At 46.1% G+C, this 22,497-nt stretch overlaps 1 protein-coding gene across 1 annotated transcript in view; it reads left to right on the forward strand.

The window, feature by feature from the left end:
• The window catches only part of TRPM8 (transient receptor potential cation channel subfamily M member 8), a 75,077-nt gene that overhangs the window by 28,071 nt on the left and 24,509 nt on the right, over positions 1 to 22,497 (forward strand). Inside the window, exons 9-18 of the mRNA XM_032857975.1 lie at positions 1,484 to 1,586; positions 2,681 to 2,799; positions 6,496 to 6,786; positions 8,536 to 8,631; positions 9,431 to 9,560; positions 11,333 to 11,478; positions 13,784 to 13,896; positions 14,283 to 14,499; positions 20,615 to 20,706; positions 21,979 to 22,120. Of these exons, the coding sequence (XP_032713866.1) occupies positions 1,484 to 1,586; positions 2,681 to 2,799; positions 6,496 to 6,786; positions 8,536 to 8,631; positions 9,431 to 9,560; positions 11,333 to 11,478; positions 13,784 to 13,896; positions 14,283 to 14,499; positions 20,615 to 20,706; positions 21,979 to 22,120 (1,449 nt within the window). The remainder of the gene's footprint in view (positions 1 to 1,483; positions 1,587 to 2,680; positions 2,800 to 6,495; positions 6,787 to 8,535; positions 8,632 to 9,430; positions 9,561 to 11,332; positions 11,479 to 13,783; positions 13,897 to 14,282; positions 14,500 to 20,614; positions 20,707 to 21,978; positions 22,121 to 22,497) is intronic.

The raw sequence follows: 22,497 nt of genomic DNA on the forward strand, positions 1-22,497 counted from the left end.
TTATTTATTTGAGAGAGTGAGAGAGAGAGCATGGGCACAAGTGCAGGGGAGGAGCAGAGAGACACTCAGACTCCCTGCCGAGCAGGGAGCCTGATGTGGGGTTGGATGCAGAGCTGGATGCCGCTTGATGCTAGGCTGGAGCCCAGGACCCCAGGGTGACAGCTTGAGCCAAACACAGAATGCTTAACTGACTAAGCCACCAGGAGCCCCATCACCCACTGCCTGTCATTTCTAGTTGGACCCCTTTCCTTCTGCTTGAGCTAGGGCTGCCCACATGGAGAGAGGATCCTTCCCTTCACACTCCCCCTCCTGCTGCCCTCAGTGGGCATCCTGTGGTCTTCCTTTATTTCCTGGTCACTCCTGGACGCTGCATCCACGAACGAAAGTCTCCAGCACTGCCTTCCCAGGAGAATGCAGACCGAACGGTCCCTCCTAACATTCAAATCCAAGGTCTTATCTGCTGCATGGCTGCCAGGTTTCCACCCTCCCACCCTGGCCCAAGACCTCTGTCCCCCTGCCCAGGCAAGACTCTCTGTAGTTCCAGATCCTTGTTTTCAAATGTTGCTGGGCCCCTATCCCCGACCTGGAGCCCAGTTAACCAAAACCAGGCTGGCTTCCTCCTCTAGAGGAGCTCTGTCTCAGTAAGCTCTGGCCAAGCTCAATGACATCTGAAGCCTTGGGATAAGCTTTTAAAAAATGAAATATTACAGAAATATCACAAAGGATAACAACAAGTTCCTTATTTCTTTGTCTAGTCACCAAGACCTCTTGGCTATTGTTTGCACTGGAATTCTCCTTCCCACGAGTTAAGCCCTTCTGACCACACTTGGATGGTTTCTGTGGCTTTCTGTTGTTCTTTTCTCCTTTATTCACTCATTCAAAAATTGAGTGCCTACCATGTGCCTGGCTTGGTGACACGTGTGTGCGTGTGCACACACACACACACACACACACTCATGCACTCTCACTCGTGCACACTCACACATGCACACACATACATAAGCACACTCACTCATGCACACACACATGCATCCTCACACATGCGCACTCTCCCATTCATATGCACACTCACACTCACTCACACACGCATACTCACAATGCAAACACACATATGCATGCACATACTCATACATGCACAACTCACATACATATGCACACACCCACACACTCACTCACACATGCACACACATATGCACTTACACTCACCCTAGTCCCTGAGTCTCAGCTCTTCAATGGGAACTTTTTCTTACGTGTTGCACTTGTTCAACCAGTACTTTGTTCTCATTGTGGCTAAGGACTTATTATTCCAATTCAGAGCTTAGGCGCTATGGGCACAGCACCGTAGGTGAGGGGGGGGTTTGGATCACTCCTATAGGCAGTCTTCAAAAAAGAATGGAATAAAAGGTTCTTCACCAAAAGAGAGATGTTTTTGCTCCTTATGCCTGAAATCAATCGCCTAACTGTGCTCTTTAAATCTTGCCAGCTCAAAGAAATTCTTGAAAGTTCTCACCTATTAACAGTTATTAAAATGGAAGAAGCTGGGGATGAAATTGTGAGCAATGCTATTTCCTATGCTTTGTATAAAGGTGAGTAAAAATAGCTCCTCTGGCAGTTTTAGCTTTGTGTTGCTTTCTGTGGCTTCTAATGGCCTGCATTTATTTTTTGAACAGCTTTATTGAAATATAATCTTATACTTAATTTTGGTTATCACAGATTGGAAGCCAGAATAACTACTAGTGGCCTGCTGAGTTAACCTCCTTGGTTGAATGTATTTAATAGAACAAGAATTTTTATGTCATTAAAATACTGGCCAAATATAATCCCAGCACTCTCCAAAGTGCTGTCTGTAACAGTTTTTTAAAATTTCATCTGAGTCTCAGGAGGTGAAAAAAGCTATGTTAGGCCTTTGTCCTAGGGTTTCACGTATATGTGCATCCATGCACACACCTTCACACAAATAATTTTGCATTCAGTTTCAGGAATTTACGTTTCCTGAAGCTTATGAATGAACCTGTTTTGAAATTCTCATCTGTGATCTTTGCTGTGTTAGAAATCCATCAAGGTGGAGGTTACCCGAAGTAAATTGATCCTTGGCAAAGACCATGTAGAGTCAAGCCACCTGATTAGTATACGTAAGGTATGCAGACTAGGGTAAAGGAACTAGGAAATGTGATTTAAGCATTAACTATTTATTAGAATTATTCTTATTGCATTTGCCAGAAATCTGGTTGTAAGTGTATTTATTAAAAAGGGATTGTATTTGTAGAGATACATAGATACAGAATATATTTGCTCTGGAAAAGACATTAGAACATTTTTATAATATGGCTCATTATTTCATAGACTCAGATAGAGTTATATAAGTCTGATATGGTCCTAAAAATGCAACATTCATGGAATTTGAATCTATGGAAAATATCAACATAGCACAATTGCACCATTAGGGTATGAAATGGAAAGATATTATTATGGTTTGAGTTGATCTTCATTATATGCTTTAGGACATGCAGAATATGGACAAGAGTGAGTAAAATAAAGAATATGTAGAAGAATGAGTAAAATGACAGTTCTGAATGTCTGATTCGAAGGGAATGTGCTTAGAATCTGCCTTACAAGTGGCCATGGGATGGTTCTGACTCTTTTTTCTGCTGAGCTGCTTTTTTTCCCTGTCCTCCTACAGCCTTTAGCACCAATGAACAAGATAAGGATAACTGGAATGGGCAGCTGAAGCTTCTGCTGGAGTGGAACCAACTGGACCTTGCCAGTGACGAGATCTTCACCAATGACCGCCGATGGGAGGTAAAAAAAGCTCTCCTGGTTTAGACCTGTGTCAGGTCTGACTCACTTCTTCCTAGGTCTTCAATACCAGATCTTGCAGAGGACTGTCCCCTCTGGTGCCAACCGTCACTTTCCTCATCCGTAGTATATATAGGACATTCGCATGGACTTAGTAGGTTTGTAGTCAAGGGATAATAACAAAAGAACTCATGGAAGAGAATGTCAGTCCACTAACGCCATCCAGCGTTCACAGCCCATGGTCCCAACATGAGAGGTGCTTCTCCATCTGGGTGCAGAGGTACAGACCCCCTCCTTGGAGTGGATGGAGACAACTTATGGGGACAATATGGACAGGATGGCTGGAAGGGGTTTATCAGAAGTAATTCGACTACTTCTAGACAAGACAGCAGTGCTCATTTTGCTCCCTGCCCCATCTCCCCAGCCAACCTGTGATAAAAGGGTTGTCAGCAGTGAGATTCGTAAGGGAAAAGTAGAACTTCAGTGAAGACACACAGTGAATGTCTTAGAGCTAGAGACTCTAGACTCTTGGCCAGAAAATCACCTCCAATATGGAAATTGTATTTTCTGATAAAGTTATGTGTTTTTTTCCAGTAGACTGATTCTTTTTACTTTTAATTTGATCAGAGGTATATAGCACAGCATTTTTTAGCAGTGTCTTCTTGTGTACAGCTCAAGTAAAATCAGCCTTAGGAGCTCTGTTCAGTAGTAAGAATTACAACCTGTCACCCTGGGATCTGTGAGGCTGTGTGGTGCTTTGTCTTCTACTCTTTTAGATCAGTCTAAGTCATCAGTGGGCAATGAAAATCTATTTAATTTTATATGTATACGTGAAGGTTGGAAAGTTCGTGTATCTCATGACGTTCATTCTGAATATGAGGCTCAGAAAAACACTTTTAGACCCATTGTTGCAGAATCAGATGAAGACTTGGTTTATATGACTACATTACCAATTTTAATAATGTAATGCAAATAAAGTAATGGTGTATGGATTTTTAAATTATTCATTCCCTTAGCAAACATTATGTTGTGTTTGGTCTTTGTGGTAGAATGAACCCTATTGCATGCCACTAGGCTTTAGTAAGTAGAGAGAGGGTAGAATTATAAGTAGATCGAGTTAATTGATTTGTAAATTAATCCCTGTATGTGAGATCTTCTATTTAAGTAAGGTCAGGTATTGCAAATAAACATAAACTTAAACATATATTGAATGGTACATCTAATTGTATTAACTCTACTGAAGATAGTTCAGTGTAAAGGGCATAATGGCTAAGAGAACAGACTGCAGACCCAGCCCCTCTGCATGACTTAGCCTCTGCAAGTCACTTTTCCTCTCTGTACCCCAATTTCCCCATAGGCAGTGTGTTGGAGTCAGCTTTTACTGGCGTGCACGAGCTGACTGCTAAGGATTCAGAGATTTTATGAGTCAGTTGTCAAATACAGTCATTCTAAAAAATTAAATTATATAAACTTAGAATTAAATTTTTAAACTTAAAAACAAAGGCAAGAAATAGTCAAAACGCATCACTTTCTAATTATTTTACAACATTTGCCATTACGCATGTTCTGGAAGTTATTTATATCTGTTGTATTTTCATGCTGGAAATACCAGCCAATGAAGTGGGTGCTTCCCCAGGTCTGTTCCCAATTCTGTATTCAGTGAGGTCACACTGGTGGCTGAAAATGGGACACAGTGGGAGCATTTGCACCACAGGAATTGGCAGGTATCACAAATCAGGGCTTATGATCTTCTCCCAGAGATGCGGTTGTTAAACATGTACCCGCACACCACCGCTCGTCTGAGAACGGAGGTGATGGTCGTAGAATCAGGGCATTACCTTCCTGATTGGGCTGTTAGAATGATTATCAGATCATGTTTCTGAAGCGCTTAGGACATTGGCACATATGAAACACTCTGTAAGTATTTGTTGAAAAACAGGTAAAAGCCTTTGAAACCATGGCGATATTTGTGTAAGCTTTTACAGTGCACGAAGCAGGTTCGTGGTGTTAGCTTACTTGCCTCTCCCATACCAACCCATTCTGCTGGTTAATAATCCAGGCCTCCCTGGGTACCAGCGGATCAAGAGCTACTGATATTTTTTGGAAGGCCTTCTCTGACCTCAAATCTCTGCAAAGACCTTGACCTGTGTTAGCTCTTTCACCCCGGCAAGCGCCTGTGTTATTTGGGAGCAAACTGAGGCTCGGAGACAGTCTTCTTCTAGGTCACGCATATAGGTAATGGTAGAACCAGGATCCGGAAACCAAGATGTGTCTGACTGCAAAGCTTTTCTCTTTCCGCATATGCCAGCGGTTCCCACCACCCAGACCGGTGGTGGCACGGGAATCACCTGGGAACTTGGGAGCAACACAAATGGTCAGACCTCATGTCAACTTGCTACAGCAGAAATTCTAAGAAGTCTCTGGCAACCTGTGTTTTAATAAGCCCTCCAGGTGACTCTGATTGAAGTTTGGGGCCCACTGCCCTGTCCAGTGTGTGACCAAGGGAAAGGCAAATGATCTAGAAGGATATGGGAAATGCTGGGGAATGGGACACTTGCCTTGAGGACTGGGGAGAAGGTACAGCTCCCTTCTGCCACCGTGGGGCAGCCACCCCTTTCCTTTCCTACCCCACCTGGACGACAGTGTAGGGACTTATGAGACACTTGACAATTCCTGTCTAGGCAACGTGTGATCCCCAGGAGTTTATCGTGAGGCAGAAACAGTGCTGTCCTTAGCAGAGGATATTCACCGAAAGTGGGGGTCAGGCAAGCATCGGGAGTGGAGTGGGCTGTGTGGACAGTAATGAGGAGTGTGTGTGTGTGTGTGTGTGTGTGTGTGTGTGTGTGTGTGTGTGGAGTAACAGGGATTCTGGGGACTAGAGACTCCAGCTCCCAGAAGCAGCTGCGCTTTGGTTCTAGATGATGGTTGTCTGTGTTGTCAGGGTTTCTGGTTTTCCCTCCTAAATCAATGCTGGCGATGTGGGGATTTTTATGAACCTTCTAAGTGGTAATGTTGGCGACTGAACCCAACTCTGAGGTATATTTTGGAAGACGTGAAAGCTAGTGTGGCCTGTTGCCCACTCATTTGTGTCTGAGGTAAACACTAATCATCTTTAATAAGAGTCTCAATAAGCTCCTATGGGATAGGTTTATCAGGGAGCCCGGAAAGGGGAGGTAAAGATAAATAATACCCAAGTGTAACTGTCAAGGGTCCCAGTGACTGACTGCGATGTAACATGACAGCCCTTGGCAGGGTGGTATGTGACTGGAAGGAACAGCTCCCAAGGTGCAGAGTGAACAGGCTGGCCATCAGTTCACAGTCAGTGTCTACTGTAGACTTCAGAGAGATGGTGTGAGCCGCCTGTCCCGGGTGCTTCTTGCATGCCAGGCGCTGGGATGAATTACTGACCAACATTCTCCCCGAGTAATTATCTCTCCTCTACAGTAGCAGGAGGCCAGGTCACCTCCAAGCCCACATCTGGCTGACTTCAAAGACTCTGCCTTGCCACTTCCCTGTGAACTATGATCCAACATTGTGTCAGAGCTGTAAAGATAAAATTTATTCCCCAAACAGGATTAAGAGAGAAGTTGAAGTTACTCTTACTCTGTGGCTGGAAATGTGATGTGATTGAGAAAGAAAACACTTTCTGTTTCCTTGGCTGGCCATGGGGTCTGAGTCTCCTCTCTGCTTTCTCCACAGTCTGCAGACCTTCAAGAAGTCATGTTCACGGCTCTTATAAAGGACAGACCCAAGTTTGTCCGCCTCTTTCTGGAGAACGGATTGAACCTGCGGAAGTTTCTCACCAACGACGTCCTCACTGAACTCTTCTCCAACCACTTCAGCACCCTCGTCTACCGGAACCTGCAGATTGCCAAGAATTCATATAATGATGCCCTCCTCACATTTGTCTGGAAACTGGTGGCTAACTTTCGGAGAGGCTTCCGGAAGGAAGACAGAAGTAGCAGGGATGACATAGATGTAGAATTTCACGTATGTACCAGGGCGGGTTGTCTGCTTTTGAGTCTTCCCACAAAAAGTATCTTGACCTCCATCTTTCCCACTTCTTCCCTTATTGCCATAAAGTAGGTAGCATGTAGGCATTGTTAATTTTTGCTACTGCCTTTACTTAAGATAATGAGTCTACCTGGTGTGTAGTCAGATATCTTGCTCTAAGCTTTGTGCTATACTTCAAATTATTGTTGCGGTTTTTCTTAATTGCAAATCTTGGTGTGGCACACACACTTTCTGAAGGCATCTGACAAGGAAGAGGAACAAATGAATGGCTCCCTGTTCATGTCTCAGTCTTTTGGTGTTGGATGTGATCAATTGCCCATGTAAAGGTCGGCCAAGTTTTCCTTTGTAGATAAAAGGGGTAGTGAATATTTTGAAAGGGATAATCCAGGTTTCTATCTGGGAGCCTGTTGTGGAGGTACAACCTGAATTGTCTCAGGTCTTTGTGTTTCAACCACCGGCAGGCCAAGTTTCCAAATGCCTGCACCTGCAGCTCTTTGCTGAAGGTTTGTTCTGGTCGGAGTCCTGTCAATACCAGCAGTTGGTGTATAAATACCCCAGCTCCCTCCCCACTTAGAGGAGCTAATTCTGAGGCATGTGATCTACACTGGCTCCCAGGATTCCCTAGTGGTAGTAATCTCTAGTTACTGACAGTGATGACTTGTTGATAACACACCCTTTCCACTGGTTCCTTCTTTTCCCATCTTCTTCTCTCACTATCCTATGGGTTTTCTTGGGATCACCCCTCAAATCAACTACATATCTCAAATTCTTGTTGCTTCTGTGAAAACTCAAATGAGGTCATTATCTCCTGTAATTTTAGGATTTTAATGCATGTATGTGGGTGCATTAAAAAAATTTAAATGCGTTAGTTGTTTGAAGGAATTGGAACTCTTTAGAAAAGCTTCTGTTTGATGTTATTTGTGTTAAGACCCTTTGCAGTATCCATAATTCTTCCTGAAGCATTTTGGATCCTGGTAAAACCTGTAGGGAGTTTAAAAGGAATAGAGATGTTCTTTTCAATCTGAAAAGTTTTCATCAGAAGATAGGGAATTCTGAATAGCAGCCGTTGCATGTATGAGGAATCAAAAGTTTGAACAATGCTCCAAAGAAAGAAGCAAAGTTTTACATTGTCATTATTGAACTTAAGCTGTAGGAAAGTTAGAATTTAGTTGGAGCGACTTTTTTTTTTTTAAGATTTTATTTATTTATTTAACAGAGATCACAAATAGGCAGAGGGGCTGGCAGAGAGAGAGAGGAGGAGGAAGCAGGCTCCCCACTGAGCAGAGAGCCCAATGTGGGGCTCCATTCCAGGACACTGGGATCATGACCTGAGCCGAAGGCAGAGGCTTTAACCCACTGAGCCACCGGGGCACCCTGGAGTGACTTTTTAAGATGAGAAACAGATTTATGTGATGAGAGGAATTCTTCAACCTTCCAGAAAATGTTTAGTTTTTAAATTGCTGTTGGCACATGTTTCTACCCTTTGTGACTTTCTGCCTAGTCACATGTTGTCTTTTATGACAGGTAAGAGATTTTTGTCAAATTATCCTACCCGGTAAGTTGCAGTGATGAAAATCACATCACTGTGCTGTTGAACTGGGTTCCTATACTAAGCTTGGCATGCTCCCTTGGGACATCCTGACACCTGCTTTCATTCCTATGCTATTGCATCTACTAAGGGGATATTCTATTTGCATGCTGACCATGCACTCTAACTCCTTGCAGGACGTGTCTCCTATCACTCGGCACCCATTGCAAGCACTTTTCATCTGGGCCATTCTTCAGAACAAGAAGGAACTCTCCAAGGTCATTTGGGAGCAGGTAATTGTCTAGGCCTGTGCCAAATTTACCCCAAATGCTCACTTCGTTGTGGCTGTTCTGACCTCAAAACTCACATGCCTAATCCAAGACATCATCAAGTGAATCATCAAGTGAATATGGTTGTGCCTCTGTTTCCATGTCGATGGAGGCGTGATTGAGAGGGGAGGTCCCTGAAAGGTAGCTATGCTTGGTGAGCAACCCAGTAGGCACTTGCTTCTTAGGTGTGTGTATGTGTTTTCCAAGTGGAGACAGTTTTTAAGTTTAATTAAAAAATTAATTTCTAGCTCTATTGCATTAGAGGTAGGAAGTAGGATTTGTATAAATTCTGCTTTGGGGAATGTATTGAGATTTTTTTCCTTGTGATTTAGCACATAATGGTTTATGTTCAGTTGGGTAGAAGCTACCTTCTCCATTATTAGAACATAAAGTTGAATTTGGAGAATAGAGTTCATGAGCACAGTCTTACTAACTACATCATCAGCTCTCCCGTGTCCTCCACCATTCTTCCCCTCTTTGAGCTGCCACAGTTTGGTGCTAGGCAGTCAGGTCTCACGCTATCAACAACTCATAACATTTATCTTGATATTTTCTTTTTATATGCTAATTCCACATTCAAGACTGTATCTTCAGGGCCAAGACTGTCTTGTGTACATTGCAAAGTTTATTCTGAATCATTATGAATGGTTCAGATTTCACCACTTCTTGCTTTTGCCAAGAGTTTGTCCTTGCCTGACATTAATGTTGACTTGACCACTTTAAGGAATTATGAATTAACTAACGTTATCCACCCATCTAAAAGACCAGGGGCTGCACTCTGGCAGCCCTGGGAGCCAGCAAGCTTCTGAAGACTCTGGCCAAGGTGAAGAATGACATCAATGCCGCAGGGGAGTCTGAGGAGCTGGCCAATGAGTATGAGACCCGTGCAGTTGGTGAGTCTCCAGGAATGGGCCACCACAGGCGCCCACATGGTAGGAGGCACACATGCACCTATAGCACTCATAGGCCAGGTGGCAGAGGTCAGTGGCACGTCCAGGCTCCCCTCTCTGGCATGATTTAGGGGTTGCAGACCACATGATCACAGGTGTGCATGCTGTGGCAGAAGCCAAAGACCCCTCAGCCGTGCCACTTACTGATGTTTCCAAGAATGGACGCAGGACAATGTGGGTGTCTCATCCCACAACCGCCAGGGCCACACACAGGCTAAGTCTAAGAAACTCAGCACCACAGTCTGGGGGCAGAGAAGGAGTGATTTTGGATGCTTTTGAGAAACTATGACAGATCTGAGACTTTTTTGTTAAGATTTTATTTATTTATTTGGCAGGGAGAGACCCAGCAAGAGAGGGAACACAAGCAGGGAGAGTGGGGGAGGGAGAAGTAGGCTTCCTGCTGAGCAGGAGCCTGATGTGGGCCTTGATCCCAGGACCCCGGGATCATGACCTGAGCTGAAGGTAGATGCTTAACGACTGAGCCACCCAGGTGCCCCCAGATTTGAGATATTTACCTGTTAGTTATCAAGTTAGCCTGTCTGTTTCATAGAGAGAAGACCCTACGCCACTGGGTCAGGGACACAGATGGTTTATTACCAAGGGTCCAGGCAGCAGTCAGAGCAGCATCTTGGGTTGGTTCCCCATGACTTCATTCCCCTGGAGTGACATGACTAAAGGCTTCTGTTGCCTGCCCTGCAGCTCCCCCAGTGTTTAGGAGACTTGGGGCTTCTCCTGGGGCTGCAGGTGACCCGCCCATGCTCCCTTCCAGGGCGTGATTGCTCGTTACCTGGAATGGGATGGGAGAGAGGCACTGCTAAGCATTACCCTTCTGGAATGTCTGTCTTCTATTTGCTGTTCAGTCATCCTGGAACAAAAGCTCGTCAGTGCGGTTTGCCCAGACGGTCCACACCATGCAGGAGCATGAGAAACTTAGAACAGTTGCTTCCCGATGGCAGAGAGTTTGGGCCTGCTCAGTTTTTCCTTTCTCACTTGGGAGTTTTCAGTTTGCAATGGGGCAAGCTGCAAAATGCACACAACTTTGTGGTCTTGTGTAATGAAAAAAAAAAAAAAGGCTCGTGCGTTTGGCTTCTCTGTGTTGCCAAAAGGGTGTCCAATCACTTTTTAAAATATATTACATTTCAAAGATATTTTATTAATTTCTGATTAAACTCAGAAAATGGATCTCAAGTATTTTGACTTTTTAAAAAATTTCCCGGGAGGATTTATACTTCAATTTCTAGCATTAGGTCTCAAAATGTAAGCACACCTTTAAAACAATAGGTCGGTGTTTCTTACACTTGTTGGTCGGTTGGTTGGTTCGCATGGTGCCTTATGAGGCAAAAAGCCCTCACCACAAGGCAGAGAATGTAAATGAAGGGAGATCAGCTGCTCTGGGAAAGGAAGCAGTGGGTCTGCGTCTCTCCCCAGGGCTGAGCCCCACAAAAGGGGGGTAGCTCCCCGTGTTCCTTGCAGCTCAATTCAGTGGGCACTTACAGACACCTGCAGCTATCAGGAGCTGCGTTGGGCGTGGTGTCCCCAAAACCCCCTTTGTTCAGAGGAGGATGATGCCATGACGGCATTCTCTATGCCTTTTAGAAACCAGGCTTTTCACCAAGTCAGGGCTGGGTCGTGGGGGCAGGGCAGGCCCAGTCTGTGTATTTGCCATCTCTGCCTCTGGCTTGGCTTCCCTCCCTCTGGTGGCGGTGTCCCCGCAGAGCTGTTCACAGAGTGCTACAGCAGCGACGAGGACCTGGCAGAGCAGCTGCTGGTGTATTCCTGTGAAGCCTGGGGCGGAAGCAACTGCTTAGAGCTGGCGGTGGAGGCCACGGACCAGCACTTCATCGCCCAGCCTGGGGTCCAGGTAAACGGCGTGCAGTCACCAAACATCACCTCCAGAGATGGGCCCTTTGCATCAGATGCTCTTTGTGGCATTGAACAAGAGAGTGCTAAAAGCAGACCTTCACCTCTGATATAAGAACGGAAGCAGGGAAAATTGAGGGACATTCCAGGAGATGGCAGCACATAGTCTTTGGTAGAGACCCTTGCTTTAAGAGACAGTGCAGGAGAAAGAGCATTCTTGGAATTTCCACCAAGCACCCAGTATGGCACCATACTTAGGGGCTAGGTTGCTGGATCCCACACCTGGGGCTCAGTCCACTGTGTCTCCAGTTATGTGTGTGGTGATGGACCAAGGCACACAAGCTCTCTGAGCCTTAGTTCCCTTGTCTGTAAAGGAAGGGTTGCTGGGGGGTTTCGGGGAGATAGGATGTGACAAATGCAGCCCTCGACTTCAGTGCATTCTGTTATAGTTATTATGGGTAGTAATGGCACTAGAGGAACCAACATGAAATGGAGTAAAGCCAGCCCAGAGGTTTCCTCCACTGAGTTAAACTAACGGTGGTTTGCGCTTGGTTTCTCAGCTTGCCGAGGGGAGTTTTTCCACCCATAATCCCGGTTGGAGGGGTCTGGTGTGAAGTGGGGAGGAGTAGGAAGATGTGGGTGGGTTGACACTTATCTGTCACCACATGATGTACGTGATCATTTTTTATCTTCATAGCATGTGTGGAAGTAGAAGTCATCTCATTTTACTGATAAGGACTCAGTTGTTCAGAGAGGTTCTGGAACATTCTCTAGGTTGCACTGCTAGGAAGGAGCAGAACTGAGATTTGGTTCCATGTTGATTGTTTTGTGGACTTCCCATTGCACCATGAAGCCAATAATCAGCGTGTTGAACTGAGGCTGGCACTGGGATCAGGGTTGCCCGGAGGGCTGAGTTGGAGGCCAAGGAGGGCCACACTCTGCTCACAGCTCCTTTGGCCCCAAGCCCTATTGTGTTGGTGCCACAGAGCTTGGGGTCTGGGGAGGGCTGACTCTTGATCTTGTCTGAGCTTACTGGTCCCAGCGGTTTCAGCCAGATGCCAATTCAATAATATTCAGAGAAATCTCATGGCCAGACACATAGGACCAGGGAACTGGCTTCCTGGGGGTCAGGTGTCACTGGTGGCTGTAGAACCCCAGCTAGGGGAGAGCCTCCTATGACTGGGGCTAGTGATACCGCTTGATGTAATCCTCCACCTTGGCAGGAGAGAAGAGTGAGGAAGGCTGGGTATTACCTGTCTGTCTTTGGCTCCCCGAGAAGCAGGCCCCAAAGCGAGGATTTAAATTCTTTGTTGTGAAGGTGAGCCTAGGAAGTGCATGTGGGTGCTGGGGCAGTGAGAATGGTGAGGGAAGGAAGCAGACACGGGTGTGCTAAGTGTTGCCACTGTGCTCTGCAGGGCTCAACCCCATGGAGACTTCCTGGGACTGTATTGAACTTGTCGTGGTGTGGCAAGCAAGTTGGTGTTGACCCACCAAGAGCAGTTTGTCCTTTGTTGGGGCTGCCCCTCATGGGCCAAGCACACGCCTGGCCTCAGTAGCCTAGGCAGAGCCTGGCAGGCTCCCTGGAAGAAGCGGCTTCTGGGAGAAGGAAGGTTTGGTGTGGCACAGCGGCCCTAGCTCTCCCAGCCAGTGCATCCACGCCAGTCCCCTTCCGACGAACAGGGCCGTTTCTGAGAGCTGTGTGTTTCTTTGACGGGTCTATGCTCACCCTTTTGTGTTGCCATGAAGTGTGGGTCTCGGAGGCAACCTGAGTTTTCTAATTCCCACCTTCGTGGGAGGCCCCATTCCATCTCTCCGGGGTTGGTGGTCTGGGAAGAGCGTTTTCCTGCATTTCAACTCCCGCTGATGTTGAGATGCCAGCTGTTGCCCTGTTCCTCTCACCTGTCGGCCTCCAGCAATGAGTCCTGGGGTTCCTGCAGGTAGCACTGGACGGGTGTGTGAATTTGCAATCAGCGAGGAGGAAGGAGCCAGAAAGATGCTTGTTTAAACTTACATAAGAAGAATTAAAGGTGGTTAAAATTCATGGCTTTAGGGAATTTGGCCTCATACAACCTCTATTTTAAAGTTCACAGAACCCAAGTTAGGAAAGGACTGAAAATCAAACAGCCTTGTGAATGGTTTTATCATAGCCCCGTAGACTCCAGGTAATTAACACCAAAGGAGAAGACCTTAATTTGGAGGATTATTTATTTTGAGGGGGTGCAAGGGCTGGGAAGAGAGGTTGCATACCATCCTGAATTTCATTGCATTAATAATGACCCATGTCCTTTATCTTTGTCTCCCTGTAGAATTTTCTTTCCAAGCAATGGTATGGAGAGATTTCCCGAGACACCAAGAACTGGAAGATTATCCTGTGTTTGTTTATTATCCCCTTGGTTGGCTGTGGCTTTGTATCCTTTAGGTATGAAACTGAGACACATGATTGTATGTGTAAGTGTGTGTGTGTGTGTACATGTTCTTATGTAGAGGGTTATAAAGCCTGGAATTTATGACATTCGTGAGAATCCCTACACAGTAGGGCTGGGGGTCTTTTCTGGCTTTTCCTGGTTTTGATTTTTAAATAGGTAGCGGTGGAGGTATGTCTTGAGTGTCCAAGGCAGAGCTTGGATTTGTTGGTCCTGGAAAGTCAGGGGCTGAGTTTTGGCCTGGTTGGTCTCAGAAGGCAGCTCTGGCTCCCCAGCCCCTGGCCGTGGGTCTGGATTCATCCATGTTCAGGAGGAGGACTGCAGCTCCTGCTGGACATGATGCTCTAGAGGGCGATGACAGTGTTCTCACCTCTTGGTCCAGGAAGAAGCCCATCGACAAGCACAAGAAGATCCTTTGGTACTATGTGGCCTTCTTCACCTCCCCGTTTGTGGTCTTTGCCTGGAACGTGGTCTTCTACATTGCCTTCCTCCTGCTCTTTGCCTATGTGCTGCTCATGGATTTTCACTCCGTGCCACACTCCCCCGAGCTGGTCCTCTACGCACTGGTCTTTGTCCTGTTCTGTGATGAAGTGAGACAGGTAGGACAGTCCCCATGTGAGACACCTCCTTCTTTCCTCAGCAGGTGGCATCTCCCTAGAGCCAATGAGGAACAGAAGTTGCTTCTGAAGCTCCAAAGTCATGATTTTTCTAAAGTAAATGATGCATTTTCAACATCTTAGCACTCTAGTGAGGTTTCTTAGCACCAAGCTCACTCCTTGCTGATTAATGTTAATTGATGGAAATGAATTACTTCAGAATTGGGAATGTGTTCAAAGAGAAGATCGACCTTGGACTGTAACCCACTCCTGCCATTACCATCACCAGGGGAGGTAGGGGAACTGGGGTGGGGGGGCACTTTCAAGCTAAGAGCATCTTAATGCCCAGTGTGTCAGAGTGACAGTGTTGGAAAGTCATATAAGTCCCTGTGGATTTCAGGGAGTGTGTGTGAATTATTCATGGTGCTTTTCTGCAGTTTCTTTGGGATCTGCTTTTTTGGCAGCCTCTCCCTGCCATCGAACCCAAAACTTTAGCCCAGTCCTGGCACATAGCAGGTGCTCAGTTAGTCACTGTTAGAGGGATAAATGTTGAGAATGAAGGATGATGCTGTCCCTAGAGCATTATGAAAAGTCGTCCCAGAAAATCTTTTCGGACTCAGTGATTATTTGAGCACTGCTGTCACTTTTGTTGTCCCTCCTGAGCCCAAATCCAACATCATACCCATTGCTGATGTTTACATGATACTATGACAGGTATTATGAGAAATTTGGGTGGGGGAGGCACGGAATGCTGTACTTGACCTCACAGAGTCGCCGCCTAGTGTAGGAATCCTACATTGCTTTCAACTATCATGCCAAGTCCAATAGACTTTTTTTTTTTTTTTTTTTTTTTTGCTTTTAGTTGGCTGTGGGTTGGGGGTGGTTCTGATTTTTTTCTGTTCTCAGCAGGAGAGTGTCTTGATCAATTATCAATATGTGTGATAGTCAGGGGGCCTGGGAGGAGTCCTGGCACCAGTGCCCTGCATCTGCCTTCCCCTGCCAAGAAGGTGCAGATGGGGGATAGAGATGGGATAGAGGTGGAGGAAGAACAAGACAAATGACACAAGTCAGTGCTGAGCATGGACACGTACCGGCTTTCTGTCTCCAGCAACTATCCCTCAGGGCAGGACCCTGTTGATGGGTGGAGGATTCTGTGACCTCCCATCAGCCTCTTGAGGACCCCACGTTCTGGCTCGTGAGGTCACAACTCTATCTGGACACATGGCGGTTGGGACCCAGTGTATGAATTTTGGGGGGTACAGTTTGTCCCATAACCCTTCCATATAGTCTCTTTCTCCTGGCTGTCATCTTTTGCTAGTTCTCCTTTGATTTACTGTGTGTCAGCAGCCAAAGGGTTAAAATATCATGCTGGAGAGAAGAAAAGATTCAAGGAGATTCAACATTTAAAGCAGGAATGGGCCCAGGCCAATGTGAGGAAGTACGGGAACAGCACCTTTTCTACTGGGACTCTCCTGAAAGCCATTGTAGGAACTGTCTCTGCACGAGGTCATGTGTGTCCCCTTCTCTTATCCTGGTGTGGCTGGGTTCTGAGGTCCTACCTTCCTCCTTGTCCTCCATTTCCAAAGATGCAAAGAGAAGAAGACAACATTCCCAGTGCAGGTTTTGCAGAGGAAGGGAGTAAATGGTGAGGTTACAGGCTTTGTCAAGCTGGAGGGGGTGGAGCTCCGTTCTCTTTGGACTGGGGTGGGGGGTGGTTTCTTTCTGCTGAAGTATCCATCCTGTGGTGAGGCAGCTTCCAGAGCCTTGCTGGGCCTGTGGAAGCAGGTGGAGCTGGAGGGGTCCCCCAGGAGGTCATGCAGGACTCTGAGGGGTCCCTGGTGGTTTGAGTCACGTGTCCCTGAACTCTGTGGGCTTTGATTCATGTTCCGGGGAGCAGCGTAGGGCTCCAGGAGAGGCATGGAGTTTGTAGAGACTTGCGCAACACACCCCGTGGTTCTGGTTTCTTCACATCAGGTGACCGGCCCGGCACCCTAAATGCAGTCACTGAGTAGAATCACATAACAGTGAAGTCATAGCCCAGGGTGGAAAGAAGCCATGGGTACTTATAAATAAGCAGGGAGAGAGACTGAGAGAAAGAGAGGGAATGGGACTGGGCACAAAAAAGCTAGCAGAAATTGCACATAGACAGTATGATAATAACTTACTTAATTTCTTTGATCATTTGGTTCCTCATTCCTAAATGGGCATCTCCCTACTGTGAGAGATGATTGCAAGGAGCAGGAAGCCCCGATGCCTTATGCGGTAACCTTGTGGGTCTAGTCCAGCACCAGCTCCTTTGGGTGGTCCTTTTGCATTTCTCCAGCTCCTCATGCATATGCTGCTGTTGTCCAGAAGTGAGTGGCATGGAAATGGCCTAATGCAGATGTTTATTTCTTACTCATATTTGACCCTTTGGGGCTGGCACAAGGGAGGGTGTTGATGTACTTCTGACAGGTGTGTGTATGTTTTTTAAGAAAAGAGCTGATGAGCCAGGGTCTTCCTAATTCAGTCCCAGAGCTGTGCTGTGACTGGGAGCATGGAGGGAGCCACGATGATGGCTTGTGAGGCCAGAGCAAAGGAGATGTGGGAAGGGGCTCGAGGTATCCTTTGGAGCTGACGCCGCTCTTGGTGGTTGCTTCCTGCAATGGGTGGTGAAAAAAAATTCTTTTCTTGCTTTTCCCCTTCCTCATTCATGCTCCCAGTGATTTCTCCATGAGTCTTGGGACTGACCCTGACTCCTTCACTGCACTAAGGCTATGAGGTGAAAGTCCAGGTGTTGTTTGGTTCCTCCAGGCATCGAAAGAAGTCAGGTGATCTGGGGACAGGACTTATTCTGGGTTGCTTTAGAGGACAGAGCTTGGCCTGGATGGAAGATGCAGGGAGATGTGTCTTGGCATAAGCCAAACACTTCATTCATGCATTCTTTTTAATTATTTATTGAGTACCTACTAGGTGCCAGGCACTGTTCTAGACACTGGTGATATGGCAATGAGTCAAACACACAAATACCTCTGTCCTTATGTAGCTTTCTCCCAGTTAACAGGGTCGGCAGGGTCATTTCTGGGAGCTTCCAAGGAGAGAACAGCACTGCACAATGAGTTGTGTGTTTACTGGGACGTTGGCCTAGAGGATTTGAAAGAGTGAACTTTGAAGTCTTAGGTCACAAACATCTCCATACAATGTTGTATGTACATTTAACTACTAAGTCATTTATTCAAAGGAGACTCAGGACAAGTGTATGTTGTTTGGAGAAGGACTCTGGGCAGGCAGTGTGAAGTGTTGCCTAGGAGCTGTGTACATGTTGCCCAGATGCCGTGTGAAGTGTTGTCCAGGTGCCGTGTGTGGTGCTGCCCAGGTGCCGTGTGCAGTGTTTTCCAGGTGCCGTGTGTGGTGCTGCCCAGGTGCGTGTGAGGTGTTGTCCAGGTGCCATGCACAGTGTTGTCCAGGTGCCGTGTGTGGTGCTGCCCAGGTGCCGTGTGTAGTGTTGCCCAGGTGCCGTGTGCAGTGTTGTCCAGGTGCCGTGTGCAGTGTTGTCCAGGTGAGGTGCTCAGAGTTGTCCAGGTGCAGTGTACAGTGTTGCACAGAGCAGGGACATTGAGTAGAGTGACCARTGGGCTGATGGGCAGGAATCCTGGGGAGGGAAGTGAGCTGCAGAGGTGCCCGGGTAAGATAATGCACTTCCCAATCATTCCCGGGGGCCTGCCAGGTGGAGGTGAGGCCCACATGTTCTGGCTGAGTCTCTCTAGTCTGTCTACATTTACAAAGCGTGATGTGTGATGGGGAGGGTGATAATGTAGGCATATAGCTTTAGGCAAATGTTTCTTCTCTTTAAAGATTGTTTTGAACAAACCAGTTTAATTTAGCAGTCCTGTGTATTAAGGCAATGATATGGGAGCACCTTGGGCTGAGGGCTGGGAGAGAGGATCCAAGCCCAGCTCTGCTGTGGGAGAGCTGATCTTGCAGTCTGTGAGCCGGGCTGCGGGACAAGGCCTCCAAGATTCTCCTCCTTCAAGGAGTCTGACGCTCGGGGTCGCTGTTTCTCTTCCGGCTGCAGGCTCCAGTGGCTAGAATCCTCAGTTCGCTTTCCCCTGCTGACCTGGCGCGGTCTTAATGAACCTAACTCGCACTTGTCAGGAGAAAAAGAGACCTGAACAGAATGTTACCTGTTTTAGGTTATGTCTGGGTGTCACAAAGAATACTCTCCTAATGTTTCCTTCCCTGGGGGCAGATGTAATAAACTAAGTTGAAATTTTCAACCAAGGCAGTCCATAAGTACAAATGTCCAGTAATCAAGTTGTGGATATTTATGTAACAGGAGACAAGTTCCACCATCCCTTTGTGGAAAGTGCGGTTCAGTCTTAAGGCTCATTGAATCCCCCAATCCTGAAAGATACGGTGAAATGAGTTTTTTGTATTTTATGAATATAGCCCATCTCTGTCATTCCATTCATAAAAAAGGCTTCTATTCATTAAAAAAAAAAAAGTGCTTTCTCACTGCAGTGGTGCCTCCAAGCTCCAGAACTGATCTATTTAGGGTTTTTCCATCTCTCAGGCCAGGATTCTGAGAGGCTGAGTTGGGCTGGGGCTGCTGCTTGCCCTGTATGTATCTGCCTCCCAGACCAGGGTTTTAGAGGGAACAGGTGGAAGGTAGGGCCTATCCCACCTGCTCTTATTTTGCAGATGGTTCTTGGTGGGTAATCTGCGAGACTGGGACCACCTCAGTAGATGCTGAGGTGTGCTGACTCGGTTTTGGGACCCACCCATTCAGCCATCCCACAGAGAAGTGTGGTCACCTTGGGGCTGGGAGATTTTATTTCCGGTGCTTGATTGCATAAGGCCCTCACCATGTTTGCCTACCAAAGCTGCTATTTGCATTTATAAATGAAGAAAAGGAAATACTCCTTGAGAAATGGATGATGTTTCCTGAATCCCTTCCAAGTTTAAAGCTGTAGGATTTCTGTGGGTTGTAGTGAAGCAGCGGGATGCTGACAAGTTGAAACTCTCTGAGACCCAGAACCCGTGAGCCTGCCACTTGCTGGCTGTCTGCCTCGGGCAAGTTCCTTAGCTTTTGTTTCCCTATGCTTTATTTTTGGGGAAAGAATAGGAAACATGCTATTTGAGTATCAGATGGACCCATAGTGGTGAGTTCATTTAGTGAAATCAAAAGGATTGAGTTGATGACTCTTCTTGGCATTGGTTTCGTGCCTCGCACAAGGCAATATGCTGATTTCCTTACCTGAACTCCCTTGGGTTTTGTCCTACTTCCCCTCCAGTCCTGACCACGTTTCATTTTAAGGATGTCTAATGACTACCTTTGCCCCAGGGCCAATAGCTTCCTTGAGAATTTGTGTTGCACTTAATCTGAGGTCCAGTGTGCCAGGAACCCAGCACAGGTGTTTGGAATCCTGTGGGCTCTCAGTAAATGGACAGATGAACAAGAGGGTCAGAGGTCCCCAGACCCAGCAGACAGAACACCAAGAGACTATCTAGATGTGGTCTTCTACTGGATTGCTCTTTCTCTGTTTATCTCCTGACATGCCTTCTTCTGAGAAATCATGCCAATATGCACAAATGATGGAAGGATCACTGATGCACACTGTTCCTGTCAGTCATTTCTGCAAACACATCTGCCCACACAGGTGAAGCACACAACCCCTGTGTGCAAATTAAAAAAAAAAAAAATCTTTTTATCAAGATGTTTTATTGCCACATGCCAAAAAGTATTTATGATAAATACACAAATCTATGATGACAACAGTATGGATAATACCCTCTAGAATTATGCAGTGCACAGCTTATACCACTGTACTGGGTAGCCTGGGTATTCCACATTTGCCTACACAGGTTGGGCCCACTGTCTGTGGGTTCATCTTTAAAGAACAGTAAAGATGCCTGTGTCCCTTTTCTGACTTTGTCAGCAACACATGCATAACAGAACAGCAAGCATGCAACCTACTTTTCAATTCCCCTGGAACATCACAGGGTATGAGGTAGGGCATACTGTCGGCTCAAAAAGGATCCGGGAAAAAAAATGTGTGAACATTTAAAAAAGAAATCTGGAACCAGCTGATGTTTCCCAGCTGCTGATGCTCTCTCTCTGTCCCTTTCTGTGCTGCAGTGGTACATGAATGGGGTGAATTATTTTACTGACCTGTGGAATGTCATGGACACACTTGGGCTTTTTTACTTCATAGCAGGCATTGTATTTCGGTAAGTAGACCTCACCATCTTTCCCAGTTTCAGGTGCTTTTGGATTTCCCTGGGTGGGTAGGTGAAGAAGAGGTCTTTGATATTTCAAGTCCAAGATGAGTCTGTTTCCTCCTGCCCCCATTTTGAGATTATTGCAAATGCCATTGTCTTGGCCTCTTTGAGACACAGCTTGGCTGGCATAAAGTTGCATCTCTTCTCTTTTCCCTCCTGGTGATCTATACTTGAGATGCATACAGATCTCTACTTGGTGCATACAGAATTTGTGAGAGATGATTAGAAATTGAGGAGAGCCATATAATCTTTGAAAATGTACTTCTGCTTGGATGCTGGCTATGGAGAATGTCTCTCAAAGCCAGAGTATAGGATGAGAAAAACCAATCTAGAATCACCATTGAAAAGCAATGTGTACTTCCCATGGTAGAGAAATTGGGACACACCCAAACCATGGCTTACATTGCCTATGCCCACCTCCCTCAGGCTTGCCTTCCCCAGGTAGCTTCAAGGTGAAGTTCATGGTCATACCTGAGCTGTATGCATGGTGTCCTCTGGCAGAGAAGCCTGACTCTTCATATATATGCCTACCCATGCTCACTCTGCAATTTGCAGTGAGTAAAAACTCAATTTCCCCCTCCAATAATTTTCCTTTCTGCTGGGGTTCAGCATTTTAACCACATGATTTCTAGAGAATTCCAGGTAGAAGGCATATAAGGCTTTCAATAAACACATTAGCAGGGGGTGAACTAACCAAATGATCTGGTACAAATGAGGGAAGTCTCATTAGGGGAAACCTGGCAGAGCCACTTCCCAAGAGGTTGGGCAAGGATGGGGATTGGGATCATTATAGGGGCTGTGGGAGTGAGGAAGTCAGTGGTAATGTGACTGAGTTCTTGCAGTAGAAGTGTTGGAGGATGAAGGATTCAAGGGCAAGAACCTCTGAAAGCTCTGTTATTGCTCTCCTGGAGGCCACAGGAGCAGAAGACCAGTGACTGACAGGTGGTGTCCTTGGACTGTTTCTACTAGCTCCCAGGGCCCTGACTATGTTTCTTTGTGTTTGGTTATGATGGGTTAGCACGGTGATGGGTATTAAGGAGGCCATGGATTGCATGGAGCACTGGGTGATATACACAAACAATGAATCATGGAACATGACATCAAAAACTAGTGATATACTGTATGGCGACTAACATAACATTGAAAAAAATAAAATCTTTAAAGAAATTAAAAAAACACAAAATTTTGAACTGTTTTGTTAATATCTCCTTCATTCCATAGGCTCCACCCTTCTAATAAAACCTCTCTGTATTCCGGACGAGTCATCTTTTGCCTGGATTACATTATATTCACTCTAAGGTTGATCCACATTTTCACTGTAAGCAGAAATTTAGGACCCAAGATTATAATGTTGCAGAGGATGGTAAGAATGGAGAATATTGTGGTTGCCATTCTGCTTGCTAGATCCAGAGTTCCTTCTGTTGTTGGTAGAAGGGTTTTACCCATAGACATGTCACAATTGGTAAGGTTTGCTTTCCTTGATGTGTTTTTCAATCAGGGGCCTCTCTCAGCTTAAAATTTAACAGAAGATGACTACTAGGAGCAACTGGTTAGTTAAGTGCATTGCTAAGAAATGTATCTATTTGGATTTTACTCTTTACCAGGTGCTTTCATTTGAGTCACATGAGTCAAACTGAGTCACAGCTCAGTAAGAGCATAGACAGAATAGGGATGGTTATAGCCATTTATAGATGGGGTCCATGGAGGTTAATATGTTTGTTTAGAGGTGTGCAACGGATT

This window comes from Lontra canadensis, unplaced genomic scaffold, assembly GCF_010015895.1.
Source record: "Lontra canadensis isolate GAN:19392208 unplaced genomic scaffold, GSC_riverotter_1.0 scaffold13, whole genome shotgun sequence".
NCBI lineage: Eukaryota > Metazoa > Chordata > Mammalia > Carnivora > Mustelidae > Lontra > Lontra canadensis.